Source organism: Camellia sinensis, chromosome 15, assembly GCF_055761805.1.
Source record: "Camellia sinensis isolate YWXY chromosome 15, ASM5576180v1, whole genome shotgun sequence".
Lineage (NCBI taxonomy): Eukaryota > Viridiplantae > Streptophyta > Magnoliopsida > Ericales > Theaceae > Camellia > Camellia sinensis.
In genome coordinates this window covers 13,865,497-13,888,961 of record NC_138975.1, presented here as the reverse complement: position 1 = coordinate 13,888,961, position 23,465 = coordinate 13,865,497, and the positions used below count along the sequence as shown (strand labels likewise).

General features: G+C 36.8%; 2 protein-coding genes across 5 annotated transcripts; both read left to right on the top strand.

The window, feature by feature from the left end:
- Positions 1-4,637: 4,637 nt before the first annotated feature.
- Positions 4,638-6,298, top strand: LOC145813603 (uncharacterized). The gene is made up of 2 exons (XM_082909262.1): positions 4,638-5,663; positions 5,764-6,298. Exons 1-2 carry the CDS (start codon positions 4,645-4,647, stop codon positions 6,203-6,205), a joined length of 1,461 nt encoding a protein of 486 aa, XP_082765388.1. The 5' UTR covers positions 4,638-4,644; the 3' UTR covers positions 6,206-6,298.
- A 10,272-nt stretch (positions 6,299-16,570) lies between these two features.
- On the top strand, positions 16,571-22,387 carry LOC114316674 (large ribosomal subunit protein eL20z). 4 transcript variants are annotated; one of them, XM_028263354.2, is made up of 5 exons: positions 16,571-16,821; positions 18,101-18,196; positions 21,014-21,140; positions 21,229-21,346; positions 21,987-22,387. In XM_028263354.2, the coding sequence occupies exons 2-5, from the start codon at positions 18,163-18,165 to the stop codon at positions 22,038-22,040; spliced, it is 333 nt and encodes a 110-aa protein (XP_028119155.1). In that variant the 5' UTR covers positions 16,571-16,821; positions 18,101-18,162; the 3' UTR covers positions 22,041-22,387. The 4 variants fall into 4 exon arrangements, with proteins under 4 accessions (XP_028119155.1, XP_028119157.1, XP_082765043.1 ...); XM_028263356.2 differs by having other exon boundaries at positions 16,586-16,821; positions 18,101-18,172; XM_082908917.1 differs by lacking the exon at positions 16,571-16,821 and adding an exon at positions 17,358-17,579 and having other exon boundaries at positions 18,101-18,172.
- Positions 22,388-23,465: the final 1,078 nt, after the last annotated feature.

Genomic DNA, 23,465 nt, shown 5'->3' with positions numbered 1-23,465 from the left:
TATATTTTTAAATTTGAAATCAGGAATTAGAATTTTGAAATTATGCTTGTGAATCAAAATGTCTATATTTTGAATATTGAATAAACCAACGTACATTTGTTGAATTGGAAATTGTTTTTTTTTGCTTGTGAAGAGGAATTAAAAGGAAATTAGGGTTTTAAAAGTAATTTTTTTTAATTAAGAATTGCGATTAAAAAATCCGAAATTCATATAATTGATAATTGTTAATGTCATATTATGAAATTCATGTATTTGAGAATTGTTGATTTGAAATTATGAAATGTGTATATTTTGAAATTTGAAATTTGAAATCAGAAAATGGAATTTTGAAATGATGCTTGTGAGTTTTTTTTTTTTTTTTGCTTGTTAATAGGAATTAAAAGGAAATTAGGGTTTCAAATTATGGTTTTAAAAGTAATTTTGTTTAATTAAGAATAAAAATAGTAAAAATTGTAATTCATATAATTCGTAATTGTTAATGTCATATTACGAAATTCATGTAATTGAGAATTGTTGAATTGGAATTATGAAATGTCTATATTTTGAAATTTGAAATCAGAAATTGGAATTTTGAAATTATGCTTGTGAATCAAAATGTCTACATTTTTTGAATCAAATTATGGTTCAGAAATTGTTAATGTCTAATTTCCACAAAATATAATTATTAAACAAAAAAATATTTAATTTTGAATGTATTTGATTAAAAAAATATTTAATTTTCTCTCCATGAAAAGATCATGTTCTCTCAAATAAAAGATCATGTTCTCTGAAATATTTAATTTTGACTCTATTTGATTAAAAAGAAATATTTTTATTGGTTTCTCAAAATATTTAATTTTGACTCTATTTTATTAAAAAGAAATATTTTTATTGGTTTATCAAAATATTTAATTTTGACTCTATTTTATTGAAAAGAAATATTTTTATTGGTTTCTCAAAATATTTAAATTTGACTCTATTTGATTTTAAAAAAAAAATTGGTTTAATTTCGTTTGGTTTATTTCACTATATTTGGGGTCAGGCAGCCAAAATATGATTAAAAAATTTAATGAGCTGAATTTGTAATACATATAATAGTATTCTAGTACAAATTAAATTTTTCTGAGAAAACTGAAGAAAATTTGAAAAAGTTTTTGAAATGGATATTGAACGAACTGACTTATCGCATTTTTCACTTTGTGATTGTCCAGTACCATTGAAAAGGAAAATCTAAACATTATGTTTTAATAATCTTTATTCATGTTTGTATAATTAGAAGTCATTATTAGAGTAGTTACAATATATGCATGAAAAGAGTAATAAATTATTTTAATTAATAGTCCATAGCAATTTCGTATGTAAGAAGGGGAAAAAAAAAATTGGCACTTTGATGGGTAAGCATGTGTGTTGTAATACCAAATAATTGGTACGGATGGCCCGATAGATTCACATGGATAACTATCCAAAATGTAGTCCATACATTTAACCACCAACTTCAATTTAATTATCTCTAATTTTTTGCCATTATAAATTATCTCTGTAATTATTTTTTTGTTTTTGTATGTGTAAGAAAAAAAAGGAGTAAATAAATTTAATTTTTTTCTTACTTTTCAGAACGATCCAAAATGATCCAAAATCAGGTTTTCTTACTTTTCAGAACGATCCAAAATGATCCAAAATGATCCAACATGGAAACACTTCAAATAATTTTTCAGTTTCTAGTATCTAGGTTTCAACTTTCAGTGGCTCAATAACACCTAGAAAAGTCAGAGGTTTCATCTTGTTAAATTTCTGAGTCAACCCGATAATGTCATTAATTATCGGTTCCACTTGCACTGAAGAAGGCGAAAGAGGTAGTTGTTGTCTCTGTTGTTATCTCATGGACTCGGTTAAAGCTTCTAACATTCTTTCCATTCTGGCATCAAAGGATTCAATCACATCATCACTTCTTGTTCTCTCCATTTGCTATAGGTAAATAGAGCACTAATAAAAATAGGCAAATAGCTCGTTTATAGTTTTCACAATGCTCAAATTCATTTCATGTCTAATTGTTTCAGACATGTCGTATAATTTCACATACACTAACACATGCTGATGTAATGCCCCTAATTCTTTCTAGGACATCTTGTAGCTTATATGGACTCATGTGTACGGTATAACTCGTGCTCTGATACCACTCTATCACGACCCAAACCCGCTACTATAAGTATGACCGGCCAGTAATCCTAAGATTACCGAAGGCCACTTAAATAGATTTACAAAATTAGGGGTTGGCGGAAGCAAATATCATAATTATTCTATCCATAGAGGTGTGCAGACATATATGCATGAAAAGAGTAATAAATTATTTTAATTAATAGTCCATAGCAATTTCGTACGTAAGAAGGGGAAAAAAAAAATTGGCACTTTGATGGGTAAGCATGTGTTTTGTAATACCAAATAATTGGTACGGATGGCCCGATAGATTCACATGGATAACTATCTAAAATGTAGTCCATACATTTAACCACCAACTTCAATTTAATTATCTCTAATTTTTTGCCATTATAAATTATCTCTGTAATTATTTTTTTATTTTTGTATGTGTAAGAAAAAAAAGGAGTAAATAAATTTAATTTTTTTCTTACTTTCCAGAACGATCCAAAATGATCCAAAATCAGTTTGTTGTTTTAATTTTATAAGAAAGCCTCTATGCCCTCTAAAAAATGGACGAGGGTTACTAGTTCACATAGGAAATAACTTTGTCATTAAGGTCCGGAATGGCACAAGTTGGAGCAAATCAAATTAACTTATATTTTCCATAAATCTGAACAATTACATCACCAGGTTAAAAAAATCTCTCTCAATGTTTGCACCCTGTATTTTATATTGTCCAAATCAATTGCGTCACCCTCTACTAAATATCTCTCAACCTATTTTATTTTTCGCCACTAATTCGAAAGAATTAAGACAACAAGTATACTTCTTGTTATGTGTTTTTTAGATTAAGACAATAGAGCAATGACAACAAAGAACATTCACGTTGAAAAGATAAGAGTCTTCACATAGGAAGTAAATGAGACACAATCTCTAACTCCACGTATAGATGAAATCTCAGCTGTTCTGTTATACGAATAAGAATAAGTGAAAAAAATGAGAAAATAAACAGTAATAATCAAGTTGAGACACAAATATATAGTTGACAAAATACAAATTGAATTAATGTTTCACCTCTACAGTTCCTTCAACCCTGGAAAATATAAATTGATAAAAAATTAGAGGGTTGCTTTTATTTGTGGCTTCTGCAAATTTTAATGTTTATTTTACAAGTACAATTCGATATATGTATATTGTTGATATTTTAATATTTATTGTTTCATTGAAGCAAGTATATGGCAACTGTTCCAATTATCTTTTACTGGGAGGGAAACATAATTCGGGATCCCGATGAAGGTGTGTCATATGATGCTGAGCCGAAAGGGATATATATGGTGCAACTTGGCACCACACTTGGCAATTTGGAGGAGATGTTTATGTCCAAGGTCGCAAGTTACGGGGAAACAGTCCGATTGATCTTCAAATGTAGATATCCTTATCGCCAGTGGCAAGCAACCAGCAAATACAAAATATTACCGATAAATGACGATGAGGCGTTGAACACCGTTTTAAGTATCGGTGGAAATTTTGAACCACCAAATTGTTTGGAAGTGTACATTCAGAAAGAGGTTGTACAGAATCTTCCGAATATAACACAGATGGATTCGCATCCGTTCACTACATTGCTGACACATGGGGTTGACACGACAGCATTTCAGTCTCCTATGTATGAATCAAATGAATGTTATGCAGCTGGCTACACACAACAGAAATTTCATGGTCATGGTGGAGAATCAAGTTCACATGGTGGATACGAGACTGAATTTCACAATAACACCCAAGATGTGCCCACCTATAGCCATCATACGACTCCAGTTGAAGTTGCTGGTAATATGGCTGAAACGGTTAATTTTGTGCAGTTTGCTGACAGTGACATGTACGGTCCTGATGTCGCCCTAGACAATGATGAGAATGAAATGTGTGATGAAGAAAATTTATTGGGCGGATCAGATGATGATGATGATGAAGAAGATGATGTCGATGCTCCCGTTGATATTCAAAATGCCCCCATTCCACCTAGACCTGAAATCACTTTCTTTGAAAACATTCACATGGGTGGTGATTTTGACATTAGTAACCGCGATGTCGTTCCCCGTAACCGAATCTGGAATGCTGAAAATCCAGAGTTGGACAAAGGGATGGTTTTCGTTGATAAGAAGCAACTCATACATGCTGTGAAATTGTACCATGCAACAAATAATCGAGAGTACAAAGTCGTAACCTCCAAGCGAGACGTTTGGGTGTGTGCTTGCAAGCACGACTGTAGATGGTGGTTGCGTGCATCTCTTAGTAAGAGACATGGGCTTTTTGAAATAAAGTAATATAGGGGTCCTCACCATTGTTTATACCCACGAACGAACAGGGACCACACAAATATTAGCTCCAGTTACACTGCTTCTCATCTTTTGGGACAAGTTGCGGTGAGTATACAAAATAAATGTTTACATTTATATACACATTGTTTATTTAAAGTGTTCACACCAAAATAATCTGACTCATAGGTATTGTTGTATGCAGAACGAACCTGATATGCCCATTAAGAATGTCATCGAAGACATAAAAAAGTCCATGAACTATACTATACATTACAAGAAGGCGTGGCATGCAAGGGCAAAGGCAATTAGAATGGTATTCGGAGATTGGGATGAATCATATATGATGTTGCCTAAATTCATGTATGCATTACAAACATCTAATCCTGGCACCATCGTGCATTGGAAGCATAGATATACCGGAAATACAACCATTATGCCCGTCTTCCACTTTGTTTTTTGGTCTTTCAAACCCGTCATCGATGGATTCAGACATTGTAGGCCTGTTATAACCATAGATGGTACATTCTTATACGGGAAATACACTGGTGTGTTGCTTGTAGCAACGATTGTCACCGCCAATGGCAAAGTACTACCGCTTGCATTTGCTGTTGTCGACAAGGAGAGTTTGGAGTCTTGGTCGTTCTTCATTTCAAATATTAAGGAACATATTTTCATGGACCGACAGGGAGTGACTTTGATATCCGATCGAGCTGAGAGTATTTTAGCTGCTGTGAGGCGGCATTGGTTGAATCCCTCGCTCCAATTTGTTGGATATCATCGGCACTGCCTTCGACATGTTTGTAGTAACTTTAACACTACGTTCAGAAATAAGGAGCTGAAACAACTTCTATGGAAAGCAGGAAGTGCTCATCAACGACGAAAGTGTAATGGTTACTTACAACAAATACAGGCTATTGACCAAGAAGCCATCACTTGGGTTTACAAGATGAATCCTGAGGAGTGGGCCCTTTCGTATGACGGTGGACATCGCTGGGGGGTATTGACTAGCAATGATGTAGAGTGCTTCAATAGCATCTTGAAAGGTGCAAGGAACTTACCTATCTCAGCTATGGTTGAATTTACATTTCGGCGGCTTGTAAAATATTTTGACGAGATGGGAGCCCAAGCTGAACTAGATGTACGAAATGAGTTCCAATACCCTAGACAGATGCAAAAAACTATTGAGGATGGCATCGCAAGGGCAAATACTTTCAAGTTGATATCATATGACAGGTTAGTTTGTAATATAAATTAAATTATTGTTATTATGTTGTCAATTTAACTACACCTAAAAACATGAACTTCATTAGTTTCTATTACAATTTTTTTATAGGCCACGCCGCGTGTTTGAGGTGCAAACATCTTTTCGCCATGGACGAGGTCGCAATACACAAATTGTGCGGATGAATCAACCCACGTGCAGTTGTGGGAAATATGAGATACGACACTATCCATGTTCTCATATGCTCGCTGTAATGTCTGAATGCGGTGACAATCCATTCGAGTACGTTGATCTAGTATATAGGCTTCCTGTATACATGAGGGTTTGGGAAACTAAATTCAATCCAATACCGCATCAAGATTATTGGGCTGATCCGCAGTGGACTTTAATGCCTAATGTACTACGTCTGCGACAAGTGAAACGGGGTCGTGCATCTATGTCTCGTATTCCGAATGAGATGGACATATCAGATAGGCGTTTGACCGCTCGTTGCAGTGAGTGCCAGCAGACAGGTCATGACAGGCGAACATGTCCGGCGCGACTTGGTCGATGAAGACTATGTAATACTTACATATTGTAATAGATCTTTTTGTAATTCTTTATTTGTAATAGATCATTTTCTTTTCTTTTGTAATTCATTATTTGTAAACGGGGTCATACATTTAATAGAACATTTTTTATTTGTAATAGATCATTTCTGTTGTTTAATTCTTTATATATTGTAATTGTTTTATTTGCTTGACAAAATTTACAACTATCATAGTTTTTATTCTCTACTTCATTGAAAATGTTTATTACAGAATTTTATTTAAAATCACATAGTTCTTCTTTCATTTTAAGATTTTAATATTTCGACTGATTCAAGCATTTTGTACATTTAGAATTTATGAATTACATGTACGTAATTTACAAATTTTTTACTTTATTGCAAAACAAAAATTACAAAATCAATAATGAAGTTGTCGAATATGCCATAAATGTAACGAATTTTGTCAAATATGTCAAAATCAATAATGAGGTTATGTCAAATATGCCAAAATCAATAATGAAGTTTTGAAAAAAAAAATGATCATTCCATTTTGTTTGTAAATATTGACATACAAAAACTATCCACATGTTATTGGTCATTATTAAGCTTATGTAACTGAGATCGTAAAATGACTTTGTAAAAGATTTTTATATTAGTCCGAAGCATAGATAACGATAGGTTATGTTGAATTGCTTATCATATTTAATGGCACATAATATGCAAAATTCTGATTTTAGTTAATTGCTTCCATGTTAATGGCACACAAATTTATACTTTTAAAATAATCGACCACATTTATTTTCCAAGTCGTCATGTACATAATAATTTGAGCTTAATTGATATAGTTAAATTACATGCTCACCAATACAGTTTTTCAAAATGTATTTGTTTTTCAACTGTATAGGCTTCATGGCACATCTACCTGATGAGGTCCCCCTTTTGAGTCATCCACATCGGGCTAACAGTATATGGGAGGACCCAGTATGCAATAACGTTTGTTGGACTTTACGCGTACAATGAAAATACACTGCATTTTGTTTTTGATTTCCTTGATAATGCTATAATTTAAAATACTCATTCTGTTATGCAGGACCAGTCACGCACCGTGGTGGCATGCCGACGGGGAGATTCCGGCCTGTGGGATCGTCCATTGGACCATAGAGTCTTGCAGTGTCTATTACGCGCGGGATTCTATGGTGTATATCGTATAGGCCATATCAGACTGGACCACCCACTCATTACTGCTCTCGTCGAGAGATGGCGCACAGAGACTCATACATTTCATTTCCCGACCGGTGAGGCCACCGTCACATTGCAGGACGTATCTGTCCTATACGGTCTACGGATTGATAGGCGAGCAGTTACTGGACTTGACCCATCATTGACGACGGAGCAGTGGATAGCGCTATGTGCTGAGCTATTGGGAGTAGCACCTACACCTGCAGACTTACAAGCAGGTAGAGTGAGGGTGAGGTGGCTGTCGAAGCATTTTCAGGGCGATTTTCCAGATCATGCTGCAGATGAGTTAGTACAGCAGCATGCGCGAGCATATATTCTGTGGCTTATTTGGGGGGTACTTCTCCTTGATAAGTCACAGAACCTGCTCAAGTTGATGTATTTGCCACTGTTGAGAGACATTGACGTCATCGGCTAGTACAGCTGGGGCGCCGCGGCTTTGGCATGCTTGTATAGGATGTTATGTCGAGCCACTCAAGTGGGTGTGACTCAGATCGGAGGACCCCTTGTCTTGCTACAGGTTAGTAAGAATTTTATTACATGTCAATTCATATTGTATGGCATATATCAGTATTGTAATTGCGTTCAAACTATTGCAGATTTGGGCGTGGGAGAGATTGATTCGCATTGCCCCGTCTAGGCGGCAACTAGTTGCTCCTGGTGAGGTTCCCATCGGGCAGGGAGACATGCAGATGCCGGCCGAACCTCGAGGTAGCCTGTGGAGGGTTAACATGAGCCACGAGGTCGTATCGACCCACGTAGTGGTCGTGTATAGAGACCAGCTTGACCGGATGATAGACGGCGAGGTATCAAATTTAAATACCTAAATTTTAATTGTCATATGGACTGTATATGTTTATGAGCGATTTTTAACAGACTTGTCGTTATTGTAGTTTATCTGGCAGCCTTATGCTGATGTCCTCCAGACGCTCCCAGACTACTGCCGCCTAGGTGAGGATATATGGATGGCGAGAGTACCACTCATTTGTTTTGACGTGGTTGAGTGGCATCTCCCTGATCGTGTCCTCCGACAGTTTGGTCGGGTCCAGGCCGTGCCGGATCGGTGTGACATCGAGTGGCGGTTGCATGCGACGGATAGACGTGGCCGAGCCAGCACTGACTGGAGTCAGCATCATATGCGATACATACAGTTGTGGGATGCCCGTCGCGACACTATTGTACAGGCTGACTGGAGCGATTGGGTCCTCCCCTCTCCTGACCCTTACATGTTGTGGTATCGGCGACATACACACCTACTTGTCGATAATCCGAGCCACCTGTCCGAGGCCGGATATCAGGGAGTTGGGCCTTCTCTCGAGGCATTGGTGAGTATCGTACTATATCTCCGATAATTGTTAATATCATAATTGATTATTTTCAGTCAACTATAGCCTAATATATCTGATTTTTTTTCCAGGTGGTTCGAGCTGGGAGGTCATATCACTTGGCTGAGGACGCCATTTTCAGACGTGATGGACAGCTTGGTCTGCAGGCCCTTGTAGAGATCAGAGAGTTATTGTACGAGGGGATCCAGCATGCCCATCGGGTAGATCGTCTGCATTTTGGAGACTACGGTGTACACAGTGCAGCAACTGCTCCAGACACATCAGTCCCGTCCACGTCAGTGCCTCCCAGTTCAGCGCCAGCCACAGCAGGTCCTTCGACTTCAGTCACCCCACCACATGATACCCCATACATTTCTCCATATTCCCCACACGTACATCTTACCCAGCATGCTGACCCTGACCTTGATTGGTCACCGCCCCGCTTCATGTATGATGTTATTACCCCACCCACCCAGTTACAGCCTACTTTTCTGGGGAGTACTTCGACCGCGCCCCGGTTCATGCATGATGTTGCTACCCCACCCACCCAGTTACCACCTGCTTTTATGGGGACTACTTCGACCGCGCCTAGGAGTACACATGATGCAGTTCTCACTGACATCTCCCACATTGATGATGAGGCCCATATTGAGCCCCCCCCAGAGCGCGAGGGAGAGGGTATGGTCGTGGGGGACGTCGCGGCCGAGGTCGGGGTGCGGGCAGAGGCAGAGGTCGGGGTCCAGCTGCAGATCGTGATACAGTTGCACCAGACGAGGGAGTGGGAGTTTCACAGCTCACAACAGTATCTGATCTACAGGCACAGGCAGGATCAGGGGCATCAGATGCAGGAGAGGGGGGGTCACACTCACACTCACAGGCTCCACAGGCAGTCAGTGGAGGGCCACATGTAGGGGAGAGAGTGCCAGATATTCAGAGAGTCTACCGTAGGAGACCGATGAGGGAGATCCACGGTCGGGGTTGTGGGACTGGGGGCAGGTTAGGGCATTAGCGGTTGCGATATGGACTATATAGGTTTTTTTTTTTTTCTTTTTTTTGTTTGTATGTGTCAAACTTGTACAGCTGATATAAGTGTCATACTTATTTATTCGCAATTATAATTTCACAATTTTTTATTCTTATTTATATTGATGAATCACACAAATCTGTTTCACATCTCTACCCCCCTCTCATTATCCGTAATTTAGGAGAACATAAATTACAAACGCGTTTGGTTTGAACAAAACGTGTAAAGAAGCTATAAAAAATATGTTTGTTCAAGGCTAAAAATAATTGAAATATCTCGCTTCATTGATAAGTCATGGATAAGCATTACAAATTGCATGCATTACAGAAATGCCCTGGGCGTTCATCCAAATAATTTCATTCATTATCATCATCATCTGACATCTCAATATCAGATTCATACATAACATCCATGCTCCAGGCGTAGTACTGGTGTGCATCATCCATTAACCCATCTTCGGCACGCTCATTTGTGGTCTTCATTAGTCCGGACCTTTGCAAACGTTGGGTCATGCGATTAACCTCGTCGCGGATACGATGCAATGCCCTTTGTAACGACTGTGGAGTGTCAGTTGGCATACGCATGGCTAACCAGCGAGGAAATTTAAGATTAACTTCACGGCATAGCTTAACGAGAACGTTTGCTCGAGTTTTGCGAAATTCCCACTCAGCTCTCATGGTATTGACGGTGGCACGTGAGTAACGCAAATTTGGATTTAATGGGTATTGAAATTCATCTCCATCTGCAACCCAATAGCGACCCATTGCTGAATATAGATCAACCACCGTATATGTCATGATGATATCGCTAGAAATAGCTGTAAAAATTTTGTTGTGGTATGCTACGATATTTATACCATATATACACATGGTAGCTGTATGTATGCAATTTCCTGTTCGATCACATGCATGCCACTGACCTTATCCAGTGCATTCGGCTGTCAGGACTCGACTTTGTGCAGTCATGAACGAATCAACGGCCTGTAGCATCGGCTATTGTGCCGCAGATGCAGTGATGCCTGTGACTTTGTGCATAATTCCAATGGGCACAGTAGGTAGGAGGTATGTGACTTTGTGCGGCGATGCAGGGATGCATCTGACTTTGTGCAATGATACAATGATGCGTGTGACTTTGTGCATCACTGCATCACTGCATGTGACTTTGTGCAGTGATGCAATGCTGCATGTCACTTTATGCAGTGATGCAGTAATGCATGTGACTTTCTTACTTTGCCATGCTTGTATACGTTGTGACTTTTTTCTTGACATTACGTGATGCATGTGACTTCTGCAGTGCAACTTACATGCTTTGTTTTTTCCGCACATTTCAGAATTCATCTAAGTCACATTATTACGACTGTGAAAAGAAGCAGAAAATGCTATTATGTTGGTAAAAAAATATGATGGACGGTTGTGTAATGACAATAAAAATCGGATGACTGTGAAGTTCATTAACTGAAAATAAGATAAAATACAGGCACCAAAGTTCCAATCATGTTTACCTACCAGGTGACCATTTTATTATGTTGGTGAGAAAAACAATGATAGTTTATGAACAATATTACTTTAATATAAAGAAAATTTCATTTTTCGATTTCATTTATAATTTCTCGAAAACACCTATACGTACTGAAATCGTCAATTCCAAGTGACTACTTATTGTATTACAAAAGTAAGCATGACAAAATAGTTTCATGTCGCGATGTGACAACTCACTACATTTTGTTTTATTTGACAACGCACTGCTCGAATATGAAGGGATTGCATTGTGATTCTATGGCCTACAATTATGATTTTATCTTACAACCACGTCCGTGACTACATCACAGGTACACAAAGTCACGGGTAATCAAAATTACATGAAATGAATAACATCAAATAATATCACGTGTATCACTTATTCCATAGTGCCCTAGCACCACTATGATGTCTATAAATACCCCAGTATGATGTTTGTTGAAGTCATAACAATAGTAATATATATACAATTACTATTATTATTATTTTTTTTAATTTTATTAACAATGTCTTCAAGAGGTGCAGGAAGTTCACGCCGGCAAATAAATCCGAAAGTGTGGCTGCTACCTCCATTTATGTATGACTACAAGAGCGAAAAGTACTCGAGTCCGAAGGATTATTATGCTGGTATCCGAGCAGAATGGGCGTTCAGGGTAACGAAGCAAGAAGGATTGTATAATGATCTACGTAACTTTGGGGCACCGGTACCTCATCGTCGTTCATTGACCATGGCTAGACGAAATGTGAGTGACTATGAAAAAGCAGTAAGCAGAATTAAGAAGGAGAACAGCAGGATGTTGATGCGGAGATGTCGACATTTCATGCTTCAGCTAGCCACTGAAATGGCAGAAGCAAGCAACAGAGATTTGACAATGGTTGAGCGAAATAATGTCTTAAACAATGAAAAATATCTCTCTGACTACTACATGTCAGATGAGGAATAAGAAATCAAACACCGTTATCTTTCATATGTTCGTTACTGGAGTGTAAGACAATGTTGTTGTTGGTCTAACGTACGGATGTGTTTCAAGTATTTTTGTTATGAACCTGAAGTTTATGAAATAACTACATTTATAAGTACACATTTATGAGTTCATGACTTTCTTTATTGAATTGCAATTTGTTAATGAATGTTTTGGATTAATGAATGGATTAATGTATGTTCAATTATGTGAATACTTAAAACACATAACATAGATCAGGCAACTCGGAGAAAAGGTTCCCTTAACTGGGGCTGCTGAAATAGGGATGAAATTACAACGAATTTCAATATCCATCGGGAAAAAAGAAAGAGTCACCTTCCAATTCTTGAAAGTCCAGTAAAAATGATGACTCCGGTAATGAATAAGGGGTTGACAAAAAACTAAACTCGGTGAATCGAACTACCGCCTTCAACAACACATAAAACATAACAGGTAGGTCGGTGAATAGCTTCCCAAATGACAAGAACAATTCAAATAGTCATACTTTTCAATGAAATACAAATAGCGGGTCGTAAGCTTCATAAGCTTCATTTTTTCACACATTAAGTAGTCAAATCGTGGAGAGACTTGTCAGTATATGCAGATAGATTGTGAAGTCATGTGACCTGGAGCACAGTCTTTGGTTTTATTGATTTGTTTATTACAGTGAGAACTCATCTCTTATTTACATATGTGGGATTCTCAACTCAGAAAGTCACATGGCAACAGTGAATTCACTGATTTACCTTACTGTCAGCATGCTTTTATTTTGTCTGTATATGCAGATGGATTGTGAAGTCATGTGACTTGGTGCAGAGGCTTTGGTTTTCTCGATTTTTTGCTCGATTTTTTTTATTACAGTGACAACTCATCTGTTATTGATATATGTGGGATTCTCAACTTAGAAAGTCACATGGCAACAGTGAATTCATTGATTTACCTTACAGTCAGCATGCCTTTATTTTGTCCTTATATGCAGATGGATTGTCAAGTCATGTGACTTGGTGCACATGCTTTGGTTTTCTCGATTTTTTGCTCGATTTTTTGTATTACAATGACGACTCATCTGTTATTGATATATGTGGGATTCTCAACTCAGAAAGTCACATGGCAACAGTGAATTCACTGATTTACCTTACAAACAGCATGCCTTTATTTTGTCCTTATATGCAGATGGATGGTCAAATCATGTGAATTGGTGCACAGGCTTTGGTTTCATCGATTTTTTGCTCGATTTTTTTTATTACAGTGACAACTCATCTGTTATTGATATATGTGGGATTCTCAACTTAGAAAGTCACATGGCAACAGTGAATTCACTGAATTACCTTACAGTCAGCATGCCCTTATTTTGTTCGTATATGCAGATGGATTGTGAAGTCATGTGACTTGGTGCACATGCTTTGGTTTTCTCTATTTTTTTCTCGACTTTTTTGTTACAGTGACAACTCATCTCGTATTGATATATGTGGGATTCTCAATTCAGAAAGTCACATGGCAACAGTGAATCCATTGATTTACCTTACAGTCAGCATGTATTTACCTTACAGTCAGCATGCATATATGTGGGATTCTCATTTATCCGTTCATAATCAACTATATAAACGAGTAAAGGTGAAGACACAACCTTACAACTCATTTCGCCCTACGAAATTATCATTCATTTGTTTTAAAAAATTAGCATGGCTACATGGTTCATAGGAGGGAGTGGGAGTCACAGAGGTGGTAGGAACTTGCAAAGGGGTGAAAGTTCACGACGAGGAGGGGGAAGGAGAAGTGGCGATGCTGAAGATGAAACACCATTTCCTTTCTTGGATGCCTCTTGTGCTTATCATGATAGGTTTGGGAAGCGACATTTTGTCATGCCCAAGTACTATCGAGATCCATGTGGTTTGGTGGAGGATCCATCAGAAAATCAAACAGGATATGGTTATGCAAAGGCTAGACTTCTTACGTGGCCCGCACTATTTATAGAGCGAGTGCAAAACGAAAGATTATGTCGGGAAAGACGACTGAAGGTGCCAAAAGCACGTTCTGTTGAGATCCAAAAGGAAGATCCTGATAATGTTGATCGACTATGTCAAACACTACAACGTGAGATTTCTCAAATGGGTCGTAGATTGGCCCGCGATATGCAGCTACTCATACTTAAGAAGGATGCCCAGAAGAACAAAACAGAACCAAATGTTGCGGCTATCAAGGCTATCATGGAGGATCCTGAACTTGTCTCTGACGCTGAGCTTTCGGATTGTTCAGACTCTGAGCCACCTGCCGATTTAAGCGCGAATTAGGTGTTAATGTCTACACTTCGGCAATATAACAACTTGCATTAATATGTAATGTCTGTGTTAGAGTAAGTATAACTGTTATGTTATGTTATGTTTATGTTTAAGTTTATGTTTATGTATTGTGTCTGTCAAATGTTACGGCTATTAATATGCAATATTAGGTCATGAATTAGGTGTTTGTCTATCTAACTGTTATGTTTATGTATTGTGTGTTCAGTTAAGAGTGTCCAGGATGTATGTAATGTGTGTTCAGTTCATGGTGTCCATAATGTATTTTTGTGGGAGAATTATGTCTGTACTACCTATGTAACTGAAAACTATTACATTTGCAACTTCAGTTATGTTGTTTTCATGCCCGTATGAGTATTTTGTAAAGTACTGACTTCGTATATTATGTATTAAGTATTATTACAAAAATGTTGAGAAAATTTATTTTAGGAGCTCTCGCTGTGGCCTTTGTCTTCTTGGCCTACTCCGCGGTGGTCTTCGCGTCTCACCCTTCGTCGTTGCTCGTCGAGTTGCACAGTGTGTGGGTGTGCTTCGAACTGTACAGCATGCATATCACATTCTAACCCATAACAAAGACGATACAAAAAAATAAATTTTATAAATGAAAACGGGTACAAAACAGTTTTACTAAACTGGTTTACTAAACTGATTTTCTGAATTACATTCTCACCTTCTAACCCAAAACAAAAGAATAAATATATACTCCCTCCGTCCCAAAATAATGGTCCCTTTTGGGGAATCCAACTTTTTTTGGTAGTACAATTATTGTACTTTTAAAAAGTTGGTTTTCCAAAATTACCCTTTGATAGTACACTTTTTTGAGAATATCAATGTCATAATTGTACTTTTTATATTATTTATAAATTTAAAAGAAGGGCAAAATGGGAAATTTATATTATTTTTGTACTTGATTTTTGAAGAGGGACTAATATTTTGGGACAATGAAAAATAGAATAAGGGACTAATATTATGGGACGGAGGGAGTATGTATGTTTAAATGAAAACGGCTTTCGTAAAACCAAAATAATTTTCTAAATAACACCTTCCAACCCAAAACAAAGACAAAAGAAAAAAAAAATTACATGAAAACGACTTTAGTAAAGCAAAAAAAAAATTATTAATTACATTATCACCTTCTAACCCAAAACAAATACAAAACAATAAGCAAAAAAAAAATTTACATGAAAACAACTTTAGTGAAGACGAAAAAAAAATTTTAATTACATTTTCTAAATCAAAATAAAGACAAAAGAAAAAATGAAAAATGTAACATGACAACGACTTCAGTAAAGCTAAATAAATGAACATGATTGGCTTAATAATATCTACATGAATATGATTTTGAAATTATATATATGAAAAATAGTATGTAAAATTAATATATGAAAAGAGGTTTTTTTTTCATATTATGTAAAATTTATGAATTACACATTCTAAACAAAAACAAAAACAAAAACAAAAGAAAAAAAAACATATTTTAACATGATAATGGCTTTAGTAAAGCCAAGTACTAAAATATATAGTGTAAATATATTTTTTAAAATATATTTTATGTTTTTTTCTTTTGTTTTATCTTGAAAATAGCGTTTTATTCCAACAAAGTTTATGTTAAAAACGCTGGGCGAAAAAAAAAATTTCTGTTAAAATCGCTATTTGTAATAGCGTTTATTATGTTAAAATCGCTATTCTTAATAGCGTTTTTATGGCAAAAAAATTTTGTGTAAAATCGCTATTAGAAATAGCGTTTTCTGACAAAACAGTTTTGTGTAAAAAGCGCTGTTCTTAACAGCGTTTTCTTTGGGAAAAAAATTAACCCTAGAAGCGCTATTCGGAACAGCGACTTCTTAATCAAAGTCGCTATTTGTAATAACGATTTTTCTGTTCATCTACTTTTACGCTCCTAACAGTAAAAGCGCGAATAGTAAAGGCGCTTTAACTTAATTTTAAAATTCCGTCAGAAGTTGGTATAGTTTTAAAAATATAATGTAAAAAAAGCTTATATTGGGAAAAGACTCCGATTGCAGCCCTGTCTATTTCAGATTACCCAAATAGGGCTAGGAAAGTACAACACAAACGACGGCGTTTACCATACCCGATAGCTTTCTTGTTCATGTAGAAGAGAGAGAGCTAGTGCAGTGTGTGTGGTATGCGGGCGGGGGGGGGGGGGTGTGTCTTTTCAGTTCGTGGGTGACTGAAGAAGCACTTCTCTTCTGAAGCTGCTTTTTCTTCATCGCCCTTCCTTCCTTCTCTCTCCTGCTTTTCTTCGAAACCTCACACAGGCACTCTCTCTCTCTCTCTCTCTCTGTTTCTTGATTATCTTTTTGTTTGTTTGGGTGTATAAGATTGGAATATCTGATTCAAGTAATTCTGATTCAGCTTGTTGTGGGTTTTGGTTGGAGTCTTTTTCTTCTTCTTCTTTTTTATTTTTTTTATTTTTTTTTAATTTGGATTTTTAATGAAGGATGAGGGGTTTTTTTTTTTTTTTTTTTTTTTTGGGGGGGGGGGGGGGGGGGGTGTTTAATTAGAGATTTTTTGTGGCATAAATCATGGGTTTTGTTTTGAATGTTTGGTTTGGGAGTTTAGGAAGCTGTTTACAAGTTTTCCTGATTTATTTCTTTTAATTGAAAGGGATGTGAATTGGGGTTTCTTGTTTTGATAGAATTGTTAGTGTTACATGCTTACCCGGTAGTCTTTGGAGCTGTTCTTGTTTGATTTCATGTAATTCTGATTCAGCTTTTTGTGGGTTTTGGTTGAAGTCCCTCCTTTTTTTTGTTTGATTTTTAATAAAGGATGAGGGTTTTTTTTTTTTTTTTTTGGGGGGGGGGGGGGGGGGCATAAATGATGAAATGAGATATTGGATAGAGCTACGCCATAATTTGTTCACTAGAAGTCATGCTTCCATGGTCAAATGATGGCAAGATTTTGCATCTTTATTAGGATCAGATCATATATTTGATCTTTTTCCCTAATAAAGGGAGCACTTTTGGAGAAGTAATCAACACCATATTGGTAACGAGGCGTAAATTTTGCTTTAAATGTAAGAAATGAAATTTTGATTGAAGCAGTTTGGGGCAAACTTGCACATGGTCCGTTAGGGAAAAATAAGATCACCCTATAACCCTGCTTTATTGACGCTTCTGCACTGCTGCAGCAAAGAGCTGCCATTTTTGGGATAGTTAGGTTGTTCAGTTGGTGGCTTATGTGGGTGGTACACCTTGCAACAGATATCATTATAAATGAAACTATCATCATGAACAATTAGGGTCTATTCCTATGTAATGCAATGCTGTTGTTAGTGTGAATTCTGGCTTAATTTTTAAGTCATTTTTTTTTTTTTTCCATTCCTTTTATTTTCTAATGGGGCACTTGTGTCTTCTCATAACCCTTGTCATCTTTTTGCAAGTGTCTTATATTATAATGTGGAGGTTATAGTCTAAATGAGCTTTCATTCTTATGCTCTAGGTTTTATTGACTTGGAAACTTCATATCATCCTAGTATAAATATAATCTATTATCTTTACAAAAGTTGCTTTAATTAGTTTATGTTTTATGTAACAGGTGCTATAAAAGAATCGGAGGAGCTTGTGACACAATCTGCCTAATTCTTTACCTTTGGATACATGGATCAGAGTACTCAACTTGCCTTGATATATGGTTTTTATTGCACCCTTCGTTATAGCCTACTGTTTGCTTACAGCATTACTAGTTTTCTGAAAGATCTTAGGGCCTCATCTTAAAAGTTGCATGGCATTTTCTTATAGGAGCACCCTAAAACATTTATTTATCTGCATAGCCAATTCATGCTGGTTAATGGGTTGCATGCAAACTTGCTTGGTGGACTGGGTAGTGATAGACATAACATTTTCATTTTGATAGAAATTTGGGTGATATTCAAGAATCTATATCAAAATAATCGTTGGAAGGGTTTGCAATGGCAAAGCACATTCTGTGGTTCTGCATGAGTGGTTGCAGAACACTTACACTAGGATCTGGTGTGTTTGGCATGTCTTTCTTTATTTCTTTATTTTTTGTTTGGCTCGTCTTGGCATGTTTGTAGACACTTCAATGTAAATTCTAGGAGTGTAGTTAATGCTGCTGCTGTGTTGTTGTTATGATTAGTTTTATTTGTAGTGATGCTGTATTGGACCTTGGTTTTGTAGTTTATGGTGGCTAATGTTGTAGTATCATCTTTCTGATAAGTGATGGGTTTTATTTGGGGAGTTTTATGGAAATGTATATGTTTTATGTGTTATGCATAACAATTTCAAACGTGTGTTTTTTGTTCTCAATGACATTGGTATAAATTTAGTTTTAAAGTGTAGGAAATTGTTTCATTTGCAGCTATTTCAATCTAATTACTCATTCTTTCTTTGACAAGCCTTTTGTCATTCTTATTTTACATAAACTTGATTGGAAGTTGTTTGCCCGTTCAAATGCCTATGGAATACAACCAATGCAATTAAACTCCCCCTTTTATGATTAGCATATAGTTTATTAAATGAATATGTTTGTCATGTTTCTAACTAACATTTATTTGAATTGGTGTACGAACATGGGGTAATGGACTGCAAGCATGTTTTGTGCTTTATGTTTGTTTCTTCCTAGGGCTTTGTGTTGTTGTTGGAAAGCATTTTATATTTATTGTGGTTGTGGGTCTGTGTAGTAGGTTCTCCTATGTGCCACATAGTCACCGTTTCATCATCTCCAAAGGCTTGGATCCACGTATCTGCCTTTTGAGATGACATGTGGACCCATGAAGTACCTCCACATGCTCCCCTCTATGGTGGAGCTATGCTGACTAAGGCTAACATAGCATCATGCCTAGGTGCCGAGGGACACTCAAGAGGCAAATCCTAATCTGCTTGATTAGGCATGCTTGGGGCACCCTTTGGCCAGGCCAAGCGAATTGCCTTCTCTGCCTTGAAGATGACATGCTTGTCACCCTCGACTTGATTGAGCACTTCTCCACTCATGTGTGTCCCTCTTATGCCTCCATCCCTCACCTCCAAGACTAATCCTCAAGACGTGTCAAGCACGCTCATTCTTCGACTAAGCATGCTCATCTCGTTGTGTTCCTTTCGATGTCTTTCCTCGGGTCAGCCGAGGGTTTTACATCAAAACGCACATCTCCTACGATCTATACTTGGTTTTACAAGGTACCCTAATAATGCTATCAAGCCTACCTAGGTTGGGGTGCAGAACGTAAGAACTTGGGGTTGGTGCCACGGTTATGGAACATTTGTGACCCTGTGACCCTCTTGCGTGATCACTGGAGTCTAGTGACTTGGTGTCTAAGGTTAAGGGTTCATCTTTGTCAAGATGGCCCATCCCATTTTTCAATAAGGCCTTTACCGGTCTTTTAGAGAGAAATTTCTACAGTAAGACAATTCCAGACTATGTCCGAGTAGTGGAGGAGCTCACCTAACCACTGTTGTAGCTGCTGAGGCCCCTAGGCCTCTGAGTATTCGACGCCTTTGCGGTGGCTGCTATCTTCAAATTGTTGGGCCAAAAAGGAGAAGCCACTTGTCACCTTTCTTCTTCAGTCAAGCGTGCGACCCTAGTGTGCGACCCTAGTGTATCTACCCAGAATGCTTTCCTCTCACCGACAAGCTTAGTAGCTTTGCTCTCTCTCTCTCTCTATACCTTTGGTGTTCATACACCAGCTCAGTGCCTATCGCAGCTTCCCAGAAGGCTGCACAGTTTGTCCACCCACCATCAACCATTCATAGTATTAATGGTCTTATCATTTTCTGATTTTTTTCTGGCATTATTGATTGTTAGTTTTAGCATTTTCTGATCATTCTTGATCATTTTACTGTCGGAGTTGTGTATTTAACTATAGTAAAATAGTTTACAGATACTTTGTAGCCATTGTCGATGAACGATTAATGTGAAATGACATGACCTAATTGACCTTGAGTTTTCATTTTCCATATGTACCTGTGTGAGCTGCCAATCATTCTCCTATCGTGCCTAGTAAAATTTTTACTAGAAAATAAGTGCCACGAAATGGGGTGTAACATTGTACACCGGATGTATAGAAAAAACAATAAGTATATTCTCCTATACATCTACAGGGATGTACAACTGCCCCAAAAAGTCGAGAAAACCACATAAGGAAATTGAAAAAATATCTCTAAGCCACAAATACAAGTAGAAAAGCACAAATCATTTAAAGCTACAAATCAAACTCTCATTACTGTCAAAAGATCTCCTATTCCTCTCATTCTAAAGAATTACTTGGATATGACCAAATAACATTGAGTAAAAAGAAATACGATTCTGTTAGGCATACAATTAACGTGTGGGAAATGTCTCAATTATTATGGTTCATCATTGGTATAACTCTGGTTTTATTGCTGAACATTAGATTTTAGAATTATTATTATCATTTAAGAGTTGTGGCAAAATGTATTTCCTATTATCAGGCATTACTAGGCTAGGTGATTGATAGCTTTTTCATGAACACAGGGTTATCAACTGATGTCAGGGAGCAACAGAGTGGAAACTACGTCCTTATAAGAGATGTGGAAAATAACCAATTGGGAAAGTTTGACAAACGCCTTCCTTGCTGTGGCTGTGGAATAGGATGGTTCTCGTGAGTTTCCCACTTCTTCTTCTTCTTCTCCCCCCCCCCCCCCCCCCCCCCCCCCCCCCCGACATGCACTTATATCTTCCTTTAACAGTTTTCTGCTTGGGTTTGTGTTTCCACTGATGTGGTATTATGCCACAATTCTTTACTTCGGGAAATACTACCACAAGGATCCCAGGGAACGAGGAGGACTTGCTGCTAATGCAGTTGCTGTAAGTGTCTTGCTCGTGTTTATTTGTTCATAAGTGTATTTTTCTCCATTTTGATTTTGGCATTGGGGAAAGGACCCTTCCATTCTTATTCCCCATGGATTAATTTTATTATCTTGCACGCATGCACATTCAGGAGTTGCATCTATTTACTACTCATCTCCTCTAAACCGTTGGTTCAATTTCTGATCTCTGCTATAATACATCATGCTTTTGTACCAATATTTATAACTTCATCATTATAAATGAAATTGAAATTTTTTAGGGCAGAGGTAAAATGCGACTAGGGCAAGATGTCCTTCTGGGATTGTCACGGACTATCAGTAGATTTTCTGTTCTCACATTGAAGATGATGTTGACTGTTTATACATGCTTTGTTCTAGAAAACCTCAGTATTTGTCTTTAGATCCTTCTAGGTTAGACAAACCTGAAAAAATCACTAATGACAAAAAAGTTAAGAAAAAAATGTGACTTTTTTAGCTATTGCCAAACAGACATGACTCAGAATCCAAACAGTAATGTGACATGGCATGCTGCTATGGGTTATTACGGGAGTTTCAATAATACAACACAAAGTAGTACATTCTCCTTTTGTCCGCCCTTTATATATATAGTTTAACACGAAGTGTGATGACTATTGCAGGCTTCAATTTGTACAATAACAGTGCTGATTACAGTAGCTGTTATTCTGCTATAATCCTTGTTGCTGCAATCCGCCTTTGTTCTTACTCTCTATGCATCACCTTCCTTGGAGAAGATTGTGAGCTGATGCTTTCTTGTACTCTTATTGGACGACGAGGAAACAAAATCGGTGTCACAAATGGATCATCAATCGGTGTCACAAAAGGCACTCCAATGTTGTACATAATACAAACTGTGTATCACAGAACTACGTTTTGAATCCCATTCATTGGGATGTTTGTATGTCGGTAACTCATATATGAAATTTCTCATTTCACTTTCATTTGGAAGTGGCGTGAAGGAAGACTTCTTGTACAGTGTAAATTTGTTTGCTGAATTCTAAGGAGGTGTTTGGTTACTTTACTGGGATGGAATTTTCTGATAATAACTTGACAGACTTGAAAACTGTAAACTAACTTGATAGACTTGAATTGTCAGTTCTTGTGAAAATGCCCTTTGGAAAACTACTACAAAGTTTTACAGATTGCTCCAATATGGCGAATGTATATTATTTTATTGGATGTTGAATTTTCCATGGTATGTCATATATGCAATCCAGCCTGGCAGAGGAAGCGGTTTTTCATGATGTCACAGATGTGGCTTTGATAGAACACAGGATTTTTTTAAAAAATGTTTTTTCCCTCTTTTTAACTACTTTCAAGTAGGGTCGTAAACGAATTAAGTTGTTTTTAAACGAATTAAGTTGTTTATAAATAGTTTAAATTTGGCTCGTTTAAAATTTATTTGAGCCTAACTTTTACTAAATGAATAAGCTCGAGCTTGATTTTTAGGCTTATTTATTAATTGAGCGGAGCTCAAGCAATTTTAAGTTTGGCTCTATAAGGTTTGTGAACATAAAAATAAATAAATTAATATTTATTTTTAATAATATATTAAATAAATTTTCAATAATCTATTTTATTTTTTTTATCTATATTTGGTGTTTGTGTAAATTTACATATTTGATTGGTGAAATTTATTATTAATAAACGTATTATTATATATTTTACTTATAATTTTGTATTTTTTTTAATCTTAATAAGTAAATTAATTTAAATTTAATTTTTTTTCAAACTCCAGTTCGAATTTAGCTCATTTATGTAATCGTGCGAACTCTAGCCGAGTTTGAGTTCAACAAATATTTGACAAGTCGAGTTGGAGCTCGATTTTTTAAGCTCGACTAGAGCTCGGTTCAGGCTTGAGCTCGAGCTCGAGCTTGACTAATTCTTAATAAACGAACTTGAACATCAAAAATTCGGTTCGACTCGACTCGTTTACAATCTTATTTCCAAAAATCTATTTTTGATGAAATCCTCACATAAACCCTAGTGAAAGAGAAATATCCAACCATGTTTGGTTCGACTTATTACATGACTAGGTATCTGTTCAATAATATGAAGCGCTCAATATTACAACATGCACATGACCTTCCTAGATACTT

Coding starts and splice junctions, on each gene's coding strand:
- LOC145813603 (XM_082909262.1), top strand. CDS start 4,645: ATGCCCATTAAGAATGTCATCGAAGACATAAAAAAGTCCATGAACTAT. Junction 5,664..5,763: donor AAGTTGATATCATATGACAG/GTTAGTTTGTAA, acceptor ATTTTTTTATAG/GCCACGCCGCGTGTTTGAGG.
- LOC114316674 (XM_028263354.2), top strand. CDS start 18,163: ATGGATCAGAGTACTCAACTTGCCTTGATATATG. Junction 18,197..21,013: donor TCAACTTGCCTTGATATATG/GTTTTTATTGCA, acceptor TCATGAACACAG/GGTTATCAACTGATGTCAGG. Junction 21,141..21,228: donor TGTGGAATAGGATGGTTCTC/GTGAGTTTCCCA, acceptor TTCCTTTAACAG/TTTTCTGCTTGGGTTTGTGT.